This window comes from Vanacampus margaritifer, chromosome 9 (genome assembly GCF_051991255.1).
Source record: "Vanacampus margaritifer isolate UIUO_Vmar chromosome 9, RoL_Vmar_1.0, whole genome shotgun sequence".
In the NCBI taxonomy this organism is placed as follows: domain Eukaryota; kingdom Metazoa; phylum Chordata; class Actinopteri; order Syngnathiformes; family Syngnathidae; genus Vanacampus; species Vanacampus margaritifer.
This window is the reverse complement of record NC_135440.1, coordinates 9,724,009-9,735,376: the sequence shown is the minus strand read 5'-3', so window position 1 is coordinate 9,735,376 and position 11,368 is coordinate 9,724,009. Positions and strand designations below refer to the sequence as shown.

The window sequence follows — 11,368 nt, the reverse complement described above, 5'->3', positions numbered from 1 at the left end:
AATCCGGATGGGGCCTGACAGGCACTTGGTGTGCTGGGAAATCTCATTAGGCCGATCTGAACGCCTTCCAAACCCACTCCCAGCTCCTGCTCACCATATGTGGGACAAGGGACACAATGCTGACTCTTTGCGCTTAGTCGCCTGGATGTGTGCTCTCGCCCTACTTTCACTCACACCCATTGTGCAAGTAAATGCAAACAGTACAGTAAAAATAGCTCAATCATCTCAACACACGGCAACACAAGTTCCAACAGCTACTTACAATTGGACACGCAACAACAACAACACCTTGCGCTCTTCTGGGAAGATTTTGTATGACATTTTGGAAGATGTCGGTGGGAATTGGAGTTGTGAGGTCAAAGGTCATCAAAGTTGGATGAGAGGGCCTGGCTCACAACTTTTATTCTAATTCATCACAAATGTGTTTGGGAAGGAACCCATCCTCAGCTTTGATGGGTTTGACGTCGGGTCTGTGCGGGCCAGTCAGGTTATTCCACACCACACTCATCTCACCAGCTTTTTTATTTATTTATTTACATTGTATTTTAATGCTACCTTGTTGGCACAATTCGGAGTATCAGTGGATCAGAGGGAAGCTAAATTACCACCTTGCTGAATGGATCAGTTCAGTTCACCACTGTCAAGTTTGGATTGGGAAAACCTGACGCTTCTCCTTTGTATCCTATCAATGTTTTTACATGGTCAACCCCCAAAAAATTATCGACGATAATACGTTCTATGTAGCCCCACTAGTCTAAATATGGCATTCTGGTGAATAGTGTGGTAGTGGATTCTGAGTTAAGCAGCAATATCCCTCAGTTTTTATAAATATCACAAGGCGACATTTTGCCACTTGCTGTCGAGTGAAAATGACATCACAGTTGCTCAGGACTCAGGTAACAACCAATCACAGCTCAGCTTCAGAAAACCGGTGAGCTGTGATTGGTCGTTGCCTGAGCAACTGTGATGTCATCTTCAGTCGAAAGCAAGTGGCAAAATGGCCGCGCCCGGAGATGGATAAAAATGGCTGGATTTTGTTTCATAACTCATATTCCGCAAATTTAATATTAATTGGAATGTCATGTTTAGACTAGTGAGGTCACATATAACATATTATTGTCAAGAAATGTTTAAGGTTGAATTCCTCCTCTCAGTTGTCTTCCCTTTCCATTCTTATATCCAATTGTCACCATTGTTATCCACCCTAGCTCCTACAGTAAGATGAGGTGGCCTGTCCACAAGGACATACAATAATGAGATGAATATTCTTTTACCTCTGTTCATCTCCTCCCTCGCTGTTATTATTGAGGACAATCCTCCATACGTCTGAGGCCACCAGTTCCTTCTGCTGATCCGTGAAGCTGAGGCTGGGCAGATGCAGCTGGCAGGCGCGGCTCTCCGACAGGCTGAAGTCCCGATATGGAACAAAGGCCTGCTGGAGCTCATCCCAGTACTCTAGGCTACATGGTACCTGGACAAAAAAAGTCACAAGATGACATGGCATTTGTTAAATTCATTCAATGATTATGCTAATAGCACAAATCACTCATCTGAAATCATCTTTACCCATTGAAATGCATATACAGTACATGCTATTAATCTGTTCTAAATTTCCCCCCCAAAAATACAACAACAAAAAATCTTGTGTATTTTTAAAGACCCTGTAATGTCATTTTCATGATTGGTTTCAAACACATTAAATATGCATGAAGTTAAGTGTTGAAAACATGTGCAAAGGCTGAGAACAATTTAGTACTGAATTGTTGAGACATAGCAGCAAACTCTTTTTCACCTTCTCAGCTGTCTGGATTTGTTTTGGGGGCATTTTTTTTTATAGCATTCAAATTTGGTACACACTTTTATGTGGTGTGTCAAATTTTTAAGATTTGATCTTTTTGTCCTTTTACAGGGTCAACTTAACAGTTTTGTTCACACTTTCTCATTCAATTCAATGTATTTTGTGCCTCAGCCACATGGGGCCAGTATAGGGGCAGACGGATATAGTATTGCATATGAAGGTCTGCCCAGTGTTTAGATAGTTCCAGCTCCTCATAGAAGATAAAGAATATATGACTCAATACTGTTGTATTGAATGGTTAAATGTGTTGGACCGTTTGTGTTCAAATATCAGTATCTAAAGGGTTTTATATGTGTTTATCAAAGAATATTAGCATTAGCATTTAGCTAGTGCACAAAAGGCTATGTGTTTGTTTTAAATACACAATGCGTAATTCTCCTAGATTTATATGTAGTTTGACAGTAAACTTCAACTAGGAGTGGCATTACACCATATTACTTTGAAAAAAAGTCACTATTTGCCTAAATGCTGCTGATTGTGAAGTGAGTTAACTGCCACCATTCGTCAAACATCAAAGCAGAAATATCAACCTAATGATTGCTTGTTTCTTGAAAACCTCATATCTCGTACATCAAGGCACTACTGCATTTCCTATAAAAAAAAAAATCACAAAAGCTTGTGCATTTCTTTATCGTCAGCCCAATGGATCAGAGAACAGAAGACCAAATGTTGGGTGGAGCTAATCACAATTGCCACATTTGTGGTGCGATGACAAACAAACTTAAGCACTTGGACTCCAACGCCCCAGTTTTTATATATTTATTTTGACCCCAATGAATCTGCTGGTTCAGAACAGTACATCATTTCAACTTCGGCTCAAAACCCTACAAACCCACTAAGACAAAGAAATAGCATAATTTCAAAGATTTGCTATAGCACAAACAAAACTTTTTAGTGTATTCCTATACATTTGTTGTCAAGCTAACACAAAGCTTTTGATACATTACCATTCTATTATGGTAATTGGCAGAGAGCTATTCTTTTCATTCATCTACAAAACAAGTTAATTTTTCATCAAGTCAAAAAAAACAAAATATTTTCACCACAGAACACCAATAAAGCACGACATGACAAGTCACATCCATACCATTGCATGACCACAGCATAACTTAACTGCCGGCTCCAAGGCAGCCATTTACATTTCTGTCCTAGGGCTGTTATTCACACTGAATAATAATCAGGTTATGTGAGCATTTTCACAGTTCGATGGCTGGCAAGGCTCTATTCATTTCTGTTACAGTGCGCCAACATTAGCATGCATGTGGTGGGTGGGTGGGTGCTCCTGTGTGAACCAAACCAAGTTCTCAGCTTTCACTGACCACCTGCAGAACCCTGCTACTGATGGATCAGTAGTGGCAGGGAGCTCTCAGCAGTCCACCTGATAAATGCCAGACACCAAGGCATGAAGGTGTATGTGGAGTGCATTGGTCTGTGTAAATCAAATTGTTTACTAAAGCTACGGTGCTCCCAGGACAATTTGGAACTGTCAAGAGGGCCAGTGCGCTCATGTGTAGTGTGTACCCCCTTTACATTTGTATGCGGGGGTCTGAACCTTGATCAGATGAGGTAACCATAGTTTACATTGTGTATGAAATGCCACATAGGGCTTCCTGGAATCAACTTTTCATAATTGCAGCCGACAGAGTTGTGCACCCGCAACCTTAGCACTTGCCACTGGAGCGGAAACTCAAGACAGTCTCCAAAGAGAACTCCCAGAGCTGATTTTTTCACCTGTTTTATTTTATAAAAACAATAGCAGATATGACTATGGAATGTAGAGAATTGGGCAGAAGCTGTTGCATTTCTATCATGTTGCTCTTAATATGAGACATTTTATGGCTGAACAAATAATCAAATTAAAATCCACATCATAATGTAGTAGAATACTTTTTTCAAATCACAAAGCCTGCAGTTAAAACAACAACAAAAAATAGTGATTCATTTCTGTTGGCAAAAAATGCATATTGAATGGTTTCCAGCATTTTTTTTTGAAGAAAAATTTGGGGGATTTAATTTTTGGGACATTACATGTGGATTTTCCCTATTAGTGGGACAGCCTGGTCCCTATCACCCACAAATGCTGTAGTGTCTAGATATGTTCAATGCTTAAAAAGTGCAGTTCCACATGTTTACATGTAATAGTTTCATGAAATCTGGAGAGTTGAAAGTGGTAAAGCCACTGATTTGTTTGCAATATTGTTGTTATCTGACTTTGTGACTTGTAGATACCAAGCCTTGCAAGTCAAAGTGTTTAGTTCTCTCTCTTGCTCTATCTCAACACACATTACATAAAACGTCTTTCAAATCAATCCATGGTTCATTTGTCCTTATTTTAGCACAAGACTAATCAATGATATGTTTAAATATAAAATATTAAAAATGATTAATGTATTGCTTCTGTTTTTTAAAAATATATTGGAAGAGGACTGAAAAAATAATTACGATAAGGGGTTAAATCACCATTGTAATACTGAAGGGTATAACAAATCCCAATTCGATTATTTTTGAAAATCGTTCCCGCTCTTGCTGAATTTAGCTTTTAGAATTGCTGTTGTTTATACAATACATTTGATATAAAACAATTGAAAGACATTTGACAGAACTTTTCCTTTTAGAGCTTTGCAGAAGTATAGACATTTATGAACTGCAGCCATTTTATGCGAAGCAACTCCATTTTCAGGGGATCAAAAATGTTAAAAACACAAAAAACTTTGCCATTGACCAAATGTGCATGGACATGACTTTCGGTGGAAAATGCAGCTTTGCATACATCACCTGGTTGTATTCAAGAAAAGACAAATAATTGTGTCTATGAAAGACAATATGACTGTATACTGTACATGTATATACAGGTGGTCTTATGAAGTGCAAGTAAATTAAGTCAGTATTGTTAGTTTGACTGTGATTGTGTGTGTATATCTTATCTGATGAACAAGATGTAAGTATAACTACGTCACACACCCTCTGCTGGAAGTCTTTAAGGACTTGATGATGAAAGACTGCCAGGTTACTCTATTTCTTTAGTTAAAGTTCCATTCTGGAAGCTGTTCAAATGCCAAGAAAACGTACATATGTTAAGGGCAAGTACAGTAAATATTCAAAACTATTTATAAATATCTTTACATCTCAGGCGGCTGGCTGATCTGACTTCCATCACTGTCAAGTACTTCAGTTTCTGCCAAACCTCAAACTATTATTTTGCATGGAGTTACTTGTCTTGGACTGATTGACACATTACAGTCCCTCTGAAGGATAATTAAAGACAGGCGACCTAAAGCAAACACACAGCATGAAGAAATGATTTCAATTTCCACAATGAACCCAGGTGTGATCTCTGAATCAAAGTTCAAGTATGCCTGTGCAACTGAAGACTCCCCTAGCTTGCTCTGAGGCTCTGACTGCTAACATACCCTGCCCTGTTTTCCATGACTTTTATTAAAAAGATCAACACAGATTAGGTGGTTCTGTGACCGTTGTCTATGTATGTAAAAAAAATAATAAAAAAATACCAGAGCTCGCTACGTCTTATCAGCCCGCAGGAAAATTCAATTGACATCAGCTTGAGCAAATGTTTACTCAGGAGATGCAATGATTTTTTTCCTGAATATTACTCTCGCTATGCTGTCTCATGTGGGCTAATATATGTTAACTTTAATCACTGTGGAAAATCGAGAAAAAGATGTAATGCTGAAGTTGTAAAAAAAAAAAAGGACTGAGAAGTTTTTGGTGGATGAGGTGTAAAAACTCCAAATCAAATTAAACCACATGAACAGTATTTTCTTTTTATAGTGCATTAGCTGTGACTAATACAAGTCTACTTGAGTGCTGTCCTGTTAAAACAATAGTTATCTTGGCTGAAACCCATTTGCGTGCTTATTGGTTCAACGTCGCACTTAAGCTAAACAGCTCATAGACTTCCCTAAGGTTTTTATTAATTGGAGTCTGAGGGCTGTATCCAACTCACAATTCTAAGCACTGTTTTCCTTTATTCAGTAAATACTAGCTACGCTAGTTGCAAGTAGGAATTTTGTTAATCCATTCCAGCTCAAGAACCAAGTCACCTTTTTGAGTGACCGGAGATAGCGCCTAGGAGAATGGATCTGTACATTTCCAACTTTTTTTCCTTTAGTGTTGATTTTGTGTTGTACTAACCCGCAAATAACAATGTGAAGGGAGTTCTTGACTATTTTAGAGAACAATATCTAGATGGATGGATGGATGGATGGATAGATAGATAGATAGATAGATAGATGGATAGATGGATAGATAGATAGATAGATAGATAGATAGATAGGCTTCAGAACAACATCGAGAGACAACGGGATGATAAGATAAAGGGTGGTGGGGGGAGGGGGGACACAGTGCTCTGAAGATGTGTCACTGAGTCACCCTCCTCTCTCTTTTCCTGTCCCATCATCACTTTGGCCCTCTACAGGTGCAAACATGCAGAGGTTCTATCAGAAATCTGTCAATTTCCTGATCTAACTCCCTTCATCCTGCCACTTTCCTTCATCTGTGTGTGAAAATATTGTAAGCAGTAATACGACTGCGGAAAAGTAGTACTTTGGAATTCCCACTGGACGACACTGGAACTTGTTGGGAAACCACAACTATTTAAATGCAGGGGAACTGGATTTTATAAATATGATCTGCTCTGGGGACATGCAAGAGGTATGGCTCACAACTACAAGTCCTTACCTTCATCTATTCAGCAAAGTAGTAAAGACAGGGAGCACATCAGCAGCAGATTTGTGGCGGTGACAAATAGAATGAGGGAAGAGTGAAAACATGGATGCCATTTTGTCCACTTGCAATCACTCCTTAAGAAGTATTTTCAGAAAATCTTTGACATGACAGGTAGGCGAGCGATAGGAATTACAAGACAGCTCTCTTTGCTCCTTATTTCTTTTTCTTTTCCTACGCCTCTCACTTTACATTTCTCAAAATCTATCAGCCTACATCTCTGTGTGGCTCCGTGGTAATTCTAGAGGCCTGAGAAATAATGACTGCCTTGGTTTCCCCCCCTCACTCTGTAGTGTCTAGATGCAAAGTGAGTTAAATTCTTTTTGGAAAAGAAACCAAATCATTTGTGTTTTTTATGGCTGCATTTCCGTCCTTTGACTCTTTTCATTTTTTGCTGGTCTTGGGAGGAAGTGAAATAATTAAAACATCTGCACTTCTGCATAAAGTAATGCTAGCTGCTTGTTGGCCAGAGGCTTGAATCTATTACATCTGGGATCACAATGACTTTTGGCTGATGACTGAGGGGTCCAGTTCAAATAACCCCCTTGAACCTAAGCCTTGTGCTCGCACACAACTGACAGTCTGATGTGAGTATTTGGACACAAGTCTAAGGCAAGTTGGGCTGTGTAACACCAAAAGCAAGAAAGCCAATAAATTATGATTACTTCACAATCATATTTCTTTGAAAAGGTCATGTGTTTTTCAAATGGAGAAACATGCATCAAGGCCATTCACCCACAGCCTCCTAAATAATGTTTATTGCCCACTATATACCTTGAGCATGTTTAGCTAGCTCACAGCTAAAGCTCGCTGTGATTTCTTTTTCTATGACTTTCTCAGGGCTTATTACACAGTGGGCTCTATCATATCCAACATGGATTCTGGAGAGATAAATTATCTCGCCATTTCACATTACCCAAAGGCGGTTTCAGTAATCGATGGGGGCTCAGAACCTGCTCCTTTCAACACTTGAATGAAACACTCATCATTTGTTTAACAGACTTATTTTAGGCCAGAAACAAGCCAAGATGACAGGGGGATTAGCAAATGTGGAAAACACATGTTCATCAACCACAGGTTGCATTTCTTGCCGCATAACTCATTTTCGCACATAACTCATAAGTAGTCTCGTGTATGTTAATAATTCCATCAACTTGGTATTTGGGGTATCGGCAGTTTATGTACTAATTACCTACATTAGGTGTTGAAAGGGCATTGCTCTTAAAGGGTTTATACATTTGGATGCAGCAAAATCAGATATATACAGTAACACATTTCTCTTAAATTAAAAGAGAGACAGGAGTGAGTTAAAGATCGTGTCATAAGATTATGTAAAACATTCCAAGATGTTTTAACTTGACAAGGCCGAGGCCTGCCTTCCAACTGATGTTAATGACGTTGATGATCACGACAAATGCAATCAGCTCAGTACAGACCTGACAAGAGAAGATCTTTGATTTGCACAAATCAGGAACACCTTGCACATCATCAGCCCAAACATAAATCCATGATCTGTATGATATACTGTTATATTGTACGGTAGGTGTTTCATATCATATCGTGATATCACTACCACTCATGGGACAATCTCAAACTCCCAGCAGACAAAAGATTCACCAATAATCATGGATGCAACACAATGCAATAGACAAACGGAGGAAATGTTCAAAAACATGCATAAACAAAAACAAAAAAACTGAATAAGTTCTCCACTGAGGAAAAGAAAGGGACTCCAAAAGCAAGAGTTAAAACCCTTCAAGGATGATAATACATAAGGAAGGAAACATAAAACCACCTGATCCACCCAAAATCCACTCCCTTGGTCGTCGTTAACATAAAGGGTACCCTAGCGCCATGAGAAAACACCATGTAAACACTTCAGTAAAGCCAAACAAAACACTTAACACATAGCGGGCGGTACACCCCAAAGGTCAAAATAGAGATACAATTGGAGATAAAGACAGGGCATCCATCCATCCATTTTCTTAACCGCTTATTTCTCACAAGGGTCGCCTATCCCAGCCGGCTTCGGGCAGTAGGCGGGGTACACCCTGAACTGGTTGCCAGCCAATCCAGGGTACACAGAGACGAACAACCCCTCACACTCACAATCACACCTAGGGACAATTTAGAGTGTTCAATTAACATGTCTTTGGAATGTGGGAGGAAACCGGAGCACCCGGAGAAAACCCACGCAGGTACGAGGAGAACATGCAAACTCCACCCAGGAAGGCTGAAGCCCGGACTCGATCTCACGTCCTCTGCACTGAGAGGCGGACGTGCTAACATGTCATCCACCGTGCCGCCACCGACACTACGATGTGAAAAAGTAATACGGAAAGGTAACAGCAAAAAGACACACGTGATATGAAAGAAAAAGAGCACAGAAGACAAAAAAATCAATCAGCCATTAATGACCACTGCAAGAGAGAAAAAACACATCACAGACTGGGAAAACATCAAAGTCATCCGTGTTGAAAGTAACAAAATAGCACAACTGGATTAAAGAAGCCAGAGATCAGAGACAAGCCCCGAGGAAAATCAACAGAGATGAGGGATCCTACACGTGGCATGCAGTCCTTGAAAAGGTGTCAGAAAGCAGGGGGCAACAAACTCATGTGCATAACATAATAATTTAACAAACTTGCATGCAAGGTTGATTAAAACCATTTTTTCTGTCACAAACAAAACCATTAAGCAGTCACACTAAATGTAATCCCTTTAAAGTCCACCTGTACCAATAGTCTTGCTCACCTAAAATGTTGCTGTTGTGGACACAAAACGGTCAGCATGAACTTTTTGTCCCAAGAACTAAACAAAGTGGGCCCCTGTTATTCGTGTGGGATAGGGACTAGGAAATAGCGAAAATCCATATATATATATATATATATATATCTATCTATATATATATATATATATATATATATATATATATATATATCCATATATATATATGTATATCTATATATATATATATATATATATATATATATATATATATATATATCCATATATATATATATCCATATATATATATATATATATATATATATCCATATATATATATATCCATATATATATATATATATATATATATATATCCATATATATATATATCCATATATATATATATATATATATATATATATATATATATATATATATATACATATATATATATCCATATATATATATATATATATATATATATATATATATATATATATATATATACATATATATATATCCATATATATATATATATATATATATATATATAATTTAACTCATTTAACCATTCAAACCAAAAACATATAATATGTTTTTTAATACTTTGACCTGCACTCCCCAATTTTTTTTTATGTTTTTGGGGTTGTTTTTTATGTGTGTGTGTGTGTGTGTGTGTGTGTTTTATGCAAGCGCATACAGAAGGCTTTGATACAGCTTATGACATGAAAAAGTTGCTTAAAACAATGGTAGTTATTACAAAAACGCCCAGCAGGTGGCAGCAGAGTATAAGAGAACAGCTCTTTTCCCAGTGTTTTCAACAAGTTTGTGAATAATGATGAAACTTAGCTATATTCTAAAGCTAATTGCTGCAAAATGTAAACAGATACAAATCTACTTTTTTTCCTGATGAAAGAAGAGACTCTAATCTTTCATTTGTAGGTTCCATGTTTTTATAGCAGTAGAACAGAATATTCTGTGGACTTTGCAAAATCAGTCAAAATCCAGTAAAATAGCCAAGAGCGAAGGGGGTTTCTTCAGTGAAAATGTCTGGGAGTGAATGAGTTAAATAAAAAAAATAAATAAAAAATGCGAATAAACATACAATATGTGTCTTCCACAAAAAATAATGATAGGTTGCACAATTTAATGAGACCCAACATAAGATCTGTATAAAAAATTATGTATTAGAAAAAAAATCATGTTTAATTTTGGTATTGGGTTAGGTAGGTACTGGTAGGTATTAAAAAAAACAATAAGTTAGTTCTTGTGATTCTAGTTGGGAAAAGTTTACAACTGCAACACATCAGTGTGAGAAGTGTTTCTAATATTTTCACACTCTCAGGTCACTAAATGAGGTAATCAAAATATTATCTTTATCTCCTGCCTCTTGCTTAGTCTCACTTCTAAATTCCCCTAATCATCCTTGATATCTATTCCAATCAACCACTCTCTCAGGCTGAATATCATTCTGCCTCCTTCATCTGTAACTCTGTATGAGGCCAATCAGCTCGAGACTTGGAGCTTTGCTCATTTCTGATTTTACAGCTGTGGGCCCTGCTCTATATACAGTATGCTGGTCCATCTTACATTCATAGAACAACACTTTAGTCTAGAAAAAAAAAAAAAACACGAGATGGGGTCAAATTGTTTTGTCAAAAGTATCAATATGTTCCTACGTCAAATACAAAGGAGAAAAGAAAGTGGGACATGCCCTTCAAAATAATTATGCCGGAAAGGGAGCTGGTGCATTGGAACGTGTAAAACTAGTGATTGAGAAAAAGACGGGATGTCTCATCCCTCACCGAACTTTAGTAGACTCAGTAGCTGCAACAGCCTGCCAAAAACATAACCTCATCTGGGTTTGAAGACACCTGGCTTTTCACGCCAGTGCATGTAAGATGACTTTCACAGCTGTCTCACCGTACATTACATGTTTGGAGGGACAGCGGGGCTCCGTGTCATTCAATAACATGTAAGGTGTGGGTCTCTCCAAACTCAGATCATCATAAGAATTGCATTGGCACAAAGCCCAGCCTG

General features: G+C 38.0%; 1 protein-coding gene across 3 annotated transcripts in view; it reads right to left on the bottom strand.

Moving 5' to 3' along the window:
* Positions 1 to 11,368, bottom strand: part of vps13b (vacuolar protein sorting 13 homolog B) — a 349,203-nt gene that overhangs the window by 61,735 nt on the left and 276,100 nt on the right. For all 3 annotated transcript variants that reach the window (XM_077574861.1, XM_077574863.1, XM_077574862.1), the window contains one exon: positions 1,275 to 1,471. In XM_077574861.1, coding sequence (XP_077430987.1) covers positions 1,275 to 1,471 — 197 coding nt within the window. The remainder of the gene's footprint in view (positions 1 to 1,274; positions 1,472 to 11,368) is intronic.